The sequence below is a fragment of the Plasmodium malariae genome (assembly GCF_900090045.1).
Source record: "Plasmodium malariae genome assembly, chromosome: 4".
NCBI classification, from domain to species: Eukaryota; Apicomplexa; class Aconoidasida; order Haemosporida; family Plasmodiidae; genus Plasmodium; species Plasmodium malariae.
In genome coordinates this window covers 500104-513110 of record NC_041778.1, presented here as the reverse complement: position 1 = coordinate 513110, position 13007 = coordinate 500104, and the positions used below count along the sequence as shown (strand labels likewise).

General features: G+C 29.4%; 4 protein-coding genes and 1 pseudogene across 4 annotated transcripts, besides 1 other annotated feature; 4 read left to right on the top strand and 1 right to left on the bottom strand.

The window, feature by feature from the left end:
• Positions 1-483: 483 nt before the first annotated feature.
• Positions 484-1980, top strand: SPATR (secreted protein with altered thrombospondin repeat domain, putative; the record flags this gene model as incomplete). The annotated part of the gene is made up of 2 exons (XM_029003193.1): positions 484-713; positions 1443-1980. The coding sequence occupies 2 exons, from the start codon at positions 484-486 to the stop codon at positions 1978-1980; spliced, it is 768 nt and encodes a 255-aa protein (XP_028859651.1).
• Positions 1981-2938: 958 nt separating this feature from the next.
• Positions 2939-4006, bottom strand: PmUG01_04019600 (SRR1-like protein, putative; the record flags this gene model as incomplete). Its single annotated transcript, XM_029003192.1, has 1 exon — positions 2939-4006. One exon carries the CDS (start codon positions 4004-4006, stop codon positions 2939-2941), a length of 1068 nt encoding a protein of 355 aa, XP_028859650.1.
• A 2946-nt stretch (positions 4007-6952) lies between these two features.
• On the top strand, positions 6953-7410 carry PmUG01_04019500 (annotated as a pseudogene).
• Positions 6953-7410: a sequence feature (multidrug efflux pump, putative, pseudogene).
• A 1806-nt stretch (positions 7411-9216) lies between these two features.
• PmUG01_04019400 (Leu/Phe-tRNA protein transferase, putative) lies at positions 9217-10446 on the top strand (the record flags this gene model as incomplete). Its single annotated transcript, XM_029003191.1, has 1 exon — positions 9217-10446. One exon carries the CDS (start codon positions 9217-9219, stop codon positions 10444-10446), a length of 1230 nt encoding a protein of 409 aa, XP_028859649.1.
• A 1660-nt stretch (positions 10447-12106) lies between these two features.
• On the top strand, positions 12107-12607 carry PmUG01_04019300 (conserved Plasmodium protein, unknown function; the record flags this gene model as incomplete). The annotated part of the gene is made up of 1 exon (XM_029003190.1): positions 12107-12607. One exon carries the CDS (start codon positions 12107-12109, stop codon positions 12605-12607), a length of 501 nt encoding a protein of 166 aa, XP_028859648.1.
• Between the last annotated feature and the right edge of the window lie 400 nt (positions 12608-13007).

Genomic DNA, 13007 nt, shown 5'->3' with positions numbered 1-13007 from the left:
TGTTGCGGAGTTCGCACCAGAACCTTTACTGTTTCAATAAAACTCATAGTTGTACATAACAGGCATGTATACGGACATATGCACGCGTATATATACATATAAGTGTATATATATGTGTGCGTATGTGTATATATGTGTATATATATATGTACGTATGTGTATATATGTGTACTTATGTATGTACTCATTATATAAAAGCAAAGCGATTTTATGACTGACTCTGAGAATAGTCTCTCTCTCTCTCTCTCTCTCTCTCTCTCTCTCTCTCTCTCTCTCTCTCTCTCTCTTTTTTTTTTTTTTATTTTTTTAAATTGCTTCTCTTTTCACCGTAATTTGTTCTTTCATTAACATTTTATTAGCGATGTTTTGGCCTGCTTTCATGTTAACATTCAAGCTATAGCAATTTTTTCAAGTGCTTTGTAAAAGTTTGATTAAAGGAAGAAGAATGCATGACAAATTTTTTTTTTTTTTGAATATTTTTATATGATGAAAAACAGTCGCTTTTTGTTCTTCTCCATTTTTTTTTATTTGACACGGAATAGTAGCTTGGAACTCAGTTGGAAAAATACAAAGATAATTTCTTTTCAAAATATTAATGAAAAAAATGAAGAAAATGAAAAGAAAAGAACACGCATGAGAGAAATGGATATTATACCTGAGATTGATGGAGATACATGTGTAATATTTTCAGCTATAGAGGGAGACCCCCAAAAGTGAGCAACGCTTTTATTCTGTTTTGCATTATTCTGCTTCGCTTTGCACTACGTTAAATTGCATAATTTTGTTTCATTCTACGCTTTTTTATTGTTTTGCTTTATTCTTCTTTGCTTTATACAACTCTTCGTTGGATTGCTTAATTTTGTTCGTTTTTGCACAATTTTGCCATCTTTTATTTTTTTACCATATTTGTTCCACCATTTTACCTTTTCTTAAAAATACGTACGCTTAGTGTACACATAATTCGTTTATATATATCTACATATTATTATTTTAATAAAACTGACTATTTTTCGCTTAATTCTGTGAGTGCATTATTTGTTCCACACCATTTTAAAACTTTTTGTTTTATTCTGATAAGTGCGATTGTGTATGTGTATGAAATGTGTAAAACATCCTGCACAGTTCATGCAAAATGCACGCACATTTACATGCACTGTTCAGAATTTCCCTTTTAATTACTCGTAGTGTACATATTAAATGTGTATATATGTATACATATATATACACAATATTTCACCTTTTCACAGCAATTTAGAGAAGTACGAGTTGTACAAATATATATATATATATATATATATATATATATATGTATATAAATACATGTATATAAATATATGTATGTACGTGTGTGTATATGCCCCCCCCCTTTTGGCATATCACCACCTACTTGTAAAAGCTAGAAAAAAAAAAAAAAAAATTTCTGCTTTCCACTTCATTCTCAGTTGCTGGTGCCCCCGAGGATATATCATGTGTAGTGAAGAAGACGTTCTTGATTTGCAAACAAAACTAAGTAAAATAAAAGACAAAAACGAAAGGAGTAAGGTAACTCCATCATGGATTAAAAGGCTTTGTGATAATTCAAAAGAGATAGGTTTTAAAAGTATGTCTGTAGTCATAGATTACGAACTAGCTGTTATTTGCAAAGATGAACATGATAACAAAAATGCGGATTTTGAAATAATCGGAGCGTCTGGTTATATTACAAATGAACATGTTATTGAGGAAATGAAGAAAGATTTAACATATGTCCCTCGTAAATGTACTGTTAATAATTTTTATTTATGTAGAAAAGTTGAGAATGACAATGTGAACTGTCAGTATGGTCCCTGGTCGAACTGGAGTGCATGTGATGGTAAAAAACAAAGACGAACGAGGAAAGTTTTACGTTCTAACCAAAACAATGACAATTTTTGTCTATGGAATGGAAAAAAAATTCCTCGTAACATAATTGAAGAAACACGGACGTGCATGCAGAAATAGGCGGATGCCACAAGTGCGAAATGGGACGAAATGAGACGAAATGAGACGAAATGAGACGAAAAAATGGAAAAGAAATAAAAAGAAATAATGAAACAAAATATGATAAAAAAATATAACAAAATAAAAAAGCATGATAAAATAAATTAACAAAATTGAGAAATATAAGGGTATACACGGAAAAAAAAAAGTAATGTAAGAATACAGTACCCCCCCCAAGGCGCCTTTTCATACACACACAAACAAAAAAAAAAAAAAAAAAAAAAAACAAAAAAAAAAAAAAAAATTTTTGTTATACTTGTTGGTTCTTTCTAATATCTTCAAAAAATGTCAATTAAATATTTAGGCATAATTTACCTTAAATCATTTGACAAAATCTGCTGCATTATATATTTTGGCACGTATTTAATCGTTTGTCTACTTGTTTATTTGCTTATTTGTCCATTTGCCTATTTACCTGTTTACCCATTTTGCTTCTTTAATTCCAAACATGCACCACTATTAAAACTCTTTCAACATTTTGCTTTTTAAAATTCCTTCCTTACTATTTAAGGGGCAACAAATTTGCGGTTAAACATGTTTTTATTTTTCCTTATGTAAATGCTTGTGCGATTTGTAAAAGGCTTGTACGAACTGCTACACGAGAAACATATGCCTTGAAGTATGGGTCGACTTTACCAACAGACGGAAAAAGACGCGTTCACATGAACATTTACATGTGTACATATAACAGTAGGTACGTGTAAATGTACAATTGTACGTATTTGAATAATATTACTTATACATATACCTATATGCATAATAAAAATATATATAAATGTCCGTGAAGACATAATAAAAGTGCATATAAACGCATGTATATAAACACATGTATATAAATGCATGTATATATATATATATATATATATATATGTAATACCCACACACCCGCAACACGTCGGCGAACTTCACTGTAGGTGGCTCAAATTTTTGCCTGATCAAGCAAGAATTTATAAACACTTGCCCAAAAGATGGGTTTGTTTGGTATTTTGCAAAATAATACAATAGCTAAGTCATTAAAAGCTGAAATTTGTTCAAAATATACGGGGAAATTAACCTGTTTTGAAAAGTTTAAAATATAAAAAATAAAATGGGAATATTTAAAATTCTTTTGCAGTTGGAAGGAATGGGTCTCATTAATTTTTAAATTTAAAATATCTTCATTCTCCTGCAGCATTTGAATTATGTAAGACGACAATCCAAATGGTTTATATAAAAAGATACGTTCTTTGTAATAATCAAAACTATTTCCCAAAAAAATTGTATTGTCCAGATTAAAAAAAAAATGAACATTAGCATATCTTAACTGTTCATAAATAAAAATATTATATAAAACTTCACCATATAAACAAATATCACAATGGGGCATAAATAATAGCATCCTTTCGTTCTTATTTAATTTTATAGTAGTATAATGAAATGTTTTTTCCTCTCCTACATGTGCAGTTTGAGTGTCTGATTCGAAATTGCTCTTCTTATATATTCCTTTGCATGAAAGCACTTGAATATTCAAAATGCTATATACACCTTGCTCCATTTTAGTAATTTTCGGATCATAAATAAAAATTTTATCAATCGTATAAATATTTTTCACTAATAATATAAAACATAGCTGGTACATACATGCTCTTTTGCTATTCAAGTTTAGGTCTATTAAGGACCCTAAACCTAAACAAATTGCTCCTACTATTTTTATCTCATGTTTATATATTTTATTAAACTTTTTCTGGAAATTTTCAAAAAATTCTGTTTTTTCTAAAAGACTCATAATTTTTTTTATTTCCTTGTAAATGTTATCCCTGTTATTTCTGTTTATACTATATGTACATTTTCTTGTTTTTAAATTTTTCTTATCATCATTATACTCCTCTTCTTCCCTCTCACCTAGAGTAGTATTTAAAAGTTCATCTGTTGCTCTTCCTTCTTTTCTATTTCTACAATTTTTCTCCCTCACTCGATGTTTGCTTTGCACAAGTATCCATCCATCCATTTAAAAGATTGTCTGCTCGTCTTAACTACACATATGTTGATATAGGTCCATATAAACATGTACACGTTGTGCCATCAGTTGGCAGGGATAACACAATGGTTGAAGAAAAAGAGAAGTACAGAAGTAGAGAAGTTCTCAAATGGTAAAGTGATAAATTGGCAAGGTAGTGAAGTGGCAAAGTGGAAAAGAATCTGGCTATCTTGCAACTTCATTAGGGTTTCGCTTTTTTTTTTTTCCCCTCTCTTTGTATTAACAAAATTATATATTTTTTAATTTTATGTAAAAAATTAAGGGAAGGAAGAGGTTTGACAAATGTAGTATATACAAAGTTAGCCCGAGGAGAAAAAGCTAAACCGTTTTTCTCAGGTTAGAAAAAAAAAAAAAAAAAAAAAAAAGATTAATTGTTCTTCATTATATATAACTAAATTGTTTATAGTACTCGACAAAAAAAAAAAAAAAAAAAAAAATTTAACACAATTAACAACATTTAATTGGCTGACTTTTTGAAGCTTTTTTGTAAATTTTTCCAATCATTTTTACAAAATAAGTGCAGATAAAATTTTTAACATGCTAGATGCAGATGATATGCACTACGCTTAAATGCCTTACTTGAATATTATACGTGATAATTTGTACGCATATTGAGATAGAAATATGCGCATTATGTACGATATTTACAGTATGTACTTGCGCATAGGACGATTTACTTCTGTATTCCTACTACGTGGTATCATGGGCCATTTTGGTAGAAAATTTGGATATTTTGTTAAACGAACGTTAATATTTTGTTAAACGGACGTTAATATTTTGTTAAACGGACGTTAATATTTTGTTAAACGGACGTTAATATTTTGTTAAACGGACGTTAATATTTTGTTAAACGGACGTTAATATTTTGTTAAACGGACGTCAATATTTTGGTAATATTTTGTTTTATAAAAATTGGTAAAATGTTGCAAAAAAATTATATTAACACAGCTACTACGCACGTTAATATAATTCTTCAAAGAGGGGAGGCTCACCGGTATTTATGGAATTATATGAGTTTATCTTCACATTACGAACTACGCATTAACCGTAGGGTTGTGCATAATAAATATCCATAACATAGGTACTCACGTATGCTTATTTGTACGCACGTATGCTTATATATACGCACGTATGCTTATATATACGCACGTATGCTTATATATACGCACGTATGCTCGTATGTACCCGCATTCGTTTTAATGGGAAAAGCGTAAATCGAATTATGATATATTGCAAAACAGCCATTTTTGTAATTTTTCTACACATGCGAACAGTCCGATTTTGCTTGAAGCACTCACCATACGAACCACTCAGCATGTGCGCAGGAGAACATGGGCATGCACGTAGCACAACTATTGCTCATATACCCCTTTTAATGCATGTTCACAATCAAGGCGTACAACCGTACGGAACGTGCAGGGAAATGTTAATACGTAGTGTTCTTATAATAAAGTGAATCCCCCCTAAAAGGTAATGATGAATGTACAAAAAAAGCTTAAAAAATATGTGCCTGAGGATATAAATAATATCATTAGGTATGGGGATACACCTACTTTTTTTGCTTTAACATAAACATAAATGAAAAAGGGGTGTACTTATAGACTTGTTAAAAATGAAATATTATCCTATAAACATAGTAAAAGTCTCATTTTTCTTAGATTCAAAATGGCACTATGCTACAACTTCACTCCACGTAATGGTTTTACTACAAGTGTATATATCTTTACTAAAATTGTTATGCGATTTTTCAATATTTAGGGAGAAATATGATAAGTATTGGTTTTATTAATTTAAAAAAAAAAAAATTTAATATCTTTCAATTTATTTTAACTTCTTTTAATACCTTTTAATATCTTTTAATATCTTTTAATATCTTTTAATTTGTTTTAATATCTTTTAATTTGTTTTAATATCTTTTAATTTGTTTTAATATCTTTTAATTTGTTTTAATATCTTTTAATTTGTTTTAATATCTTTTAATTTGTTTTAATATCTTTTAATTTGTTTTAATATCTTTTAATTTGTTTTAATATCTTTTAATTTGTTTTAATATCTTTTAATTTGTTTTAATATCTTTTAATTTGTTTTAATATCTTTTAATTTGTTTTAATATCTTTTAATTTGTTTTAATTCTTTTAATTTGTTTTAATATCTTTTAATTTGTTTTAATATCTTTTAATTTGTTTTAATATCTTTTAATTTGTTTTAATATCTTTTAATTTGTTTTTCTTTTTTTTCCTCTCTGTTTTTCCTTCTTCGAGAGATACTTTTTGTGATATCATTTTATATATATCAATTTTTCGCTTATAAAAAAAAAATTTCCATCTTTTTTTTTTTTCATGTACGTTATATCAGATATGGTAATGTACATGTTAAAACAACGACAGTATAAACACATCAAGTGAACTAGTAAAACGTTGGATGGACTAACATTTTTACACAGTGATGGGATGATACGTTTTCTGCAAATCCCCCTTCTCTATGCAGTATATCATGTTGTGATATATATACTTTGTTCTTTTTTATCTTTTATTTTGTATATTTATTTTGCCATCCCTATTTATGGCCCATCATTTGCCTCTTCTTTTTTTTGCCATGTTTACGTGAAATTATGTTCCCTACCAACGGACTGTTGCCACATGTTTTACTCATCAGTGCTGCAATAATTGGGATGGCGATAACTGAAAAAGTACTAAGACACAGTGTATATGTAGTGATATCAACGATTAGAATAATGGTTTACAATGATTTAATATGTATGACCACTTGCTTGAACATTGCAGGGTTTATATAAACTTGGACAGTAACAACTGTAACAGTAGGTACGACGAAGGTGCTTGTACGAATATATAACAGTGTTTCATTCGTTTTGGTAAAAAAAAAAAAAAAAAAAAAAGGAACAAAAACATAACATAGTATCGTACAACACAAGGGAATACGTGAGAAGAGCGTTTAGTAAAAAATCATTTTGGCTTTTTTTTTTTTTTTTTTTTTTTCACTTTTATCATTCCTTCTATTTTGTTTAAACGCTCTCTCTCTATATATATATTGTGAACAGATAATTCTTTTTTTAAGGTGATACATATATATGAGACGAATTAAAGCAGTTATTCTCCAATTTAAGAGTTAAGCTATTTTTTTTAAAATAATATCTTCTTTACTGAGTACTGTTATAAAAGGAATGAGCTTACAACAAGAAGTGTCTTTATCCCCATTGTTCAATTTAACGCTTTTTATGAATTACACACCTTTGGTTTTACCATTTTAATGTTCTTTGTCTACTTAGATATCTAAGCGTTTATTTATTCATACCTTATCAGTATAATGATTTAAGCTGTTTATATGATGCTGTTGATCGGCTAAAAGATTTGTAGAGAGGAGGTCTTATATAAGCCACGCTGACGCATATGCGCATATAACCATGCAAACATAATAAGCACAATGCACTGCTTAGTACTATTTTAAATAATAAAAAAACTTACAAATAGATGTTTTACAAAATTGTTAACAAACTGCAATTTTTATGTATCGTTTTGTTTTTCCATTTTTTCTACTGCATGTTCATTTTTATTCTTTTTTTTTTTTTTTTTACTTTTACGTTACCGCTGATGTTCATATTGATGTTCATGTTCATGTTTATGCTAGTTTTGTTTGCTTTGTTTGTTTCACTTGTTTTCTTTCTTTTTTTTTTTAAATTTTATCACCACGCTTAGGAGATCACTGACAAGAAATGAGAATGTTCGTTCCAGCCCTGACGATTTATAATTCTCAATTTTTCACATGTACATATATATGTATATTCACTTTGCTGTTTCGTACCTAACAAGGACTGTAATAAGCTCCTACGGCATTTTTGGATGAACATTTTTTAAAAAAAATATAAATAGCATTATGCATATTTTTTTATTTTTTTTTTGTTTTCATATGGAGTAATGTATGTAACTTACTTTTTCATTTCATTTTTCCTTTATTATTGACTTGTGCATATGTACAGAGAGGAATATATATGTGCGAACGTGCTTATGTACGTATATATATATATATATATATATATATATTATGAATATTACATGTGTATATTCCCGCACAAATATACTTACATGTGTATATATGCCTTTTTCGTATACCCGCAAATATATCTGCGTAGGAAAAAAGAAAATAGCACGTAAACTAATTTTAAACGTTCTTTAACTTTGTATTTTTTTGGTTATTCCCCAATTTTTCTTAGCTGTTTGTTTTTATTAAATCTATTTTATTAAATCTATTTTATTTATTTTTATTTATTCTATTTTTTATTTTTTTATTTTTTTTTTATTTTTTTCTATATCTCAGTTATGACCTTAAAAAATAAGGAGTACCATTTTTTTGCAGCAAGCAGTAAACGAGCACACAAGGATACGCAAGTCCAAGTACATGTGCGTGCATAGGTATACATACGTATCCATACATATACACATACGTAAACACATGTAAAACACAAGTACATATATGTGTGCGAATGGGGTATATATAATATAAAGAAATTATTTCTCTTCGCGGTATCCTTGTGTTTTTAATGCAGCAAAAAAAAAAAAAAAAAAAAAAAAAAAAGGAAAAGGAAAAGGAAAAGCTGCAAATAGAGGGAGATCGTTTGCTACTGTTTGAAAAATAGGTTAACGCTCTTTTACTCTTTTGCTCTTCTACGTGGATGATCATTTGTTCGTTTGTTCATTTGTTCATTTGTTCGTTTGTTCATTTGTTCGTTTGTTCATTTGTTCGTTTGTTCATTTGTTCGTTTGTTCATTTGTTCGTTTGTTCGTTTAATCGTTTGTTCGTTTAATCGTTTGTTCGTTTGTTCGTTTAATCGTTTGTTCGTTTAATCGTTTGTTCGTTTGTTCGTTTGATCGTATGTTCGTTTGTTCGTTTGTTCGTTTGATCGTATGTTCGTTTGTTCGTTTGTTCGTTTGATCGTATGTTCGTTTGATCGTTTGTTCGTTTTGTGGTGTTTGTTTTATTATGTTCATTTTGTTCATTCTGTGTATTTTTTTAATTAATTTTTTATTTTTCTTTTACTGCTCCTTGTGTGGGGTTAAAGGGACTGTAAATGCTGACATACATTATTATACTTGCCTATTTACATGAATTAGTGCACATAGGACGAAAAAAAGCATTTTTCCATTTTTTTGAGCAACAAGAATAAAATGAATACATGTGAAAGCCTGGGGGGAGGTAATGGGGTGAAGGAGTTGAATGTTAAGAAAGGAAGTGATCATGCTAAAGGAGAGTGCAATAAAAATGAGCATGCCTCAAACGAGCAAGTGATAAATGAACAAGATGAACAGAGCGAGAAGAGCGAAGGGAGTGGAAGAAGCGAAAGAAGTAGAAGTAGTGATAGGAGCAAACGAAGCGAAAGAAGTAGAAGTAGTGATAGGAGCAAACGAAGCGAAAGAAGCATGATAAACGAACAAAATAGTAGGGGCCAGGCCTGCGAGGCGCGGACGAAGAAGCTACTGTTAGACGATGATGTTAACATAAATAAAATCGTTGAGAAGATGTCAAAGGAGGACCCACAAGCACTAACGAAGATTTACAATTTAATGAAAAATAATAATTGTTTGAACTTTTACCCATTGTTGACACCATATCATAATATAGAAAAAATTGTCGATATATTAATAGAAGAAAATTATGAACACGAGAACACGTGGTGTGTACATTTTGATGCATCTTTTATTTCTCAGTTGCTCTATGAAGGGTTCATACCTGTAGCTAGTAAACAGAGAATATATAGAGTAGAAAATTATGAAACGATTATATATAAAGAATGTTTATTAATACCAAAGATACACTACATTAGATCATGTATGCATCCAAGTGAAATACATATTTCTAAAAAAGCTAGAAAGAAATGTAAACATTTTTATATAACTGTAGACAAAGATTTTGATGGAGTTATAGAAGGAATCGTAGAAAAACATGGCAAGAATTGGCTTTACCCATTCGTACAAAAAGAATTTAAAAAAATTTTTGAAAAAAATATTATTTATAAGAATGTACAGATGCATTCTGTAGAGTTATGGTTTGAAGATAAATTAGTAGCTGGAGAAATTGGCAATACTGTTGGGTCTGTATATACTAGTTTAACTGGTTTTCAAAGGAAAAGCTGTGCTGGCACAATTCAGTTATGTGCATTAGCTAAGTTATTAGAATTCCAAAATTTTCAATTATGGGATCTCGGCATGTTATTACCATATAAAAAAGAAATTGGATCAAAAGAAATACCAATGAAAGAATTTTTCAATAAACATAGAACGTTTAAACATCAACATGCAGAGTTCAAGGTGCCTTTTAAGGATAAGCTTAATTGCAGTGTACTTATTAAAGGAATCGGTATGGACGAAATAGCGAAAGATGACGGAGGGTCCAAGTAGGTAAGCATAAATGCACACAAACATAAGTACGTACTCAAAATGCATGTACATATGCATACTTCTAATTATCATGTAAGATGGGCACACAAGGGAAAACCATACATGTTTCGAAAAATTGGCACGAATACAACGACCTATATTTGGAAAGGAATCTAACTAAAACAAATGAATGTTCAGTGAGGCATATTTAAAATGTGTAAAAAGATGTAGAGACAATAAAAATTGCCTCCATATTTTTTTTTTTTTTTTTTTTTTTTATATATAAAAAAGAAAAGTCATCTCCGCGAATCTCGCGCTTGTATGTAACGTGCCAATCGCGTTGATTTGGTACGCATACGCATATTGCGTATACATGTACACACATGTACATACACTACCATATGTACACGTGTGTGCGTTTATGTGTGTACATGTGCACACATATGGGCGCTCATTTTTTTTTTTTTTTTTTTTTTTTTTTGCTACTTGCATGTTTATTTTTATAATTTTTCAATTTGTAACACTAACTGGCGTGAAGAAATGTCCGGAGGAGCGTGGGATCATCACATGCGCACAAATAATACTCATGATTGATTATAACTCATTTCCGCCCCTTTCAATTTTTCATGCTTCATCCATATTACTGATGCATTTACTGATGCATTTACTGATGCATTTACTGATACACCTTTTTGTAAATCAAAAAAAATGATGGGCAAATTAATACAAGTGCACAGGTGCGACGCGCAAACTGTCGTGTACTGCTTTTGCTCCTTTTAGCACATTTTAATGTTCATCATGCTTTAGCGTCCAGCATACTTCAACGTTTAACCCATTTTAACTTTTGCCCTCCTTTTAACCTATTTTAATTTTTTTATTTCCCTTTTGCTGCGTTATATAACTTTTAAATTTGAAAGCCAAAATGGGAAAACGGTAAAAAAAGTATAACAAAAATTAAGAAGAATAAAAAATAAAATATGAAAAAAAAAAAAATAAAAAAAAAAAATTCAAAATGGCTATTTATACTGACCAAGCAAGGTAATTCGAGACTTTTCTATTTCTTTCAAAGTATGTAATACCTTATTGGGAAAAAGAGTGTTAAACTATGCGTTTACAATTTATAAGAGCATAAAAGGGTAAAGCGAAAAATGGTAAAGTGTTATGCTTACAAGTGTTAAGCCTCAAAACACTCTTCATTCAAAATAAGTAAATATTTTATATACAAAAATAAGCAATAAAGAGAGTATACCAAAATAAAAATAAAATAAAATAAAAATTGTAATATGACAAATGTATTATAAACTTAATAATTTTTTGAAAACACCGTTGGGGTGTTGATACTATATGTATGGGTAATACCCAAATATATTTGTTTATAATATATTCATAATTTTCCGAAAAACTTCTACATTTTTAAAAATTTTATAGAGTTTATATATATATATATATATATATATATATATGTGTATTCCATGGAGCATTTTTTTTCGTTTAAGTAAGAAATTGAGTATTGTTTTCTCACACTGTTGAAGGGGAAGCGCGTATGAGGAAATAGAGTACTACTGTGAAGGAACTACCTTCGAAAGAGGTCCTTTCAAAATTGGCACGTACGAAATTCCCCCTACGTGCTGTTGGATGTATGAACTACGTAAGGACTCGTTGAACGGAACGAAGCAAGAAAATGATTTTGGGGGATTACCTTAATATTTTAAAACAGAAGGCAGGTAAGTTTTCCTATTGGTATAGGACGTCAAGTATAGGTCATCGAAATTTTGTGTGGTTATTTGTTGGGTGTTTTTGTGGATATGTATATGGAAAAATTGAATATATAAAAAAGAAAAAGGGTAAGGGTATATATGGGGATCTAATATATGTTGATGAGTACATAGTTGACAATAAAAATATAAGAAATTTTGAGGCAAACTATAACAAATTAAATATTCATTCCTTTAAGAATAAAGGGTATGAGTACACAAAACTGTTTAAAGCAATAAATTGGGATAACTCACCATTAAGTTATCTTCAGTTAAGGTTATGGAGAAACAAAGACTCCTATGACGAATATATTAAAAGTAAAAATATTATGGACTTATTTAAAAATGTTCAAAGAGAATGCGTTTTTCACTCCTCCGATAAGTACGAAACGATTGTGGACGACTCTATTGTTCGCCTAATTCCGTAGCAAGATGGATTTTTCGGCCAGACGTACGCGCCTTATGAGCAAGTACGCTTACATGTAAGCACGTGTATATGTTCATATACATGTACATATGAGCCATATATACATATGAGCATATACATGTACCTATATATATATATATATATATATATATATATATATATATATATATACAACTACAGCTTTAATGGCTTCCTTTTTTTTTTTTTTTATTTCTTAAAAAGTAGAAAAAAGGGGACAAACCACCAATCTACATGCTGACGTAGAAAATTTTGCTTTATTTTAAATAACTATCTACATATATTACATTTAAAAAAAAAAAAAAAAAATTAATAAATGATAACTTTTATTTGTTTTAAATTTGACCTTTTTAAAAGGTACCATAATTCGTATGTACATGTTA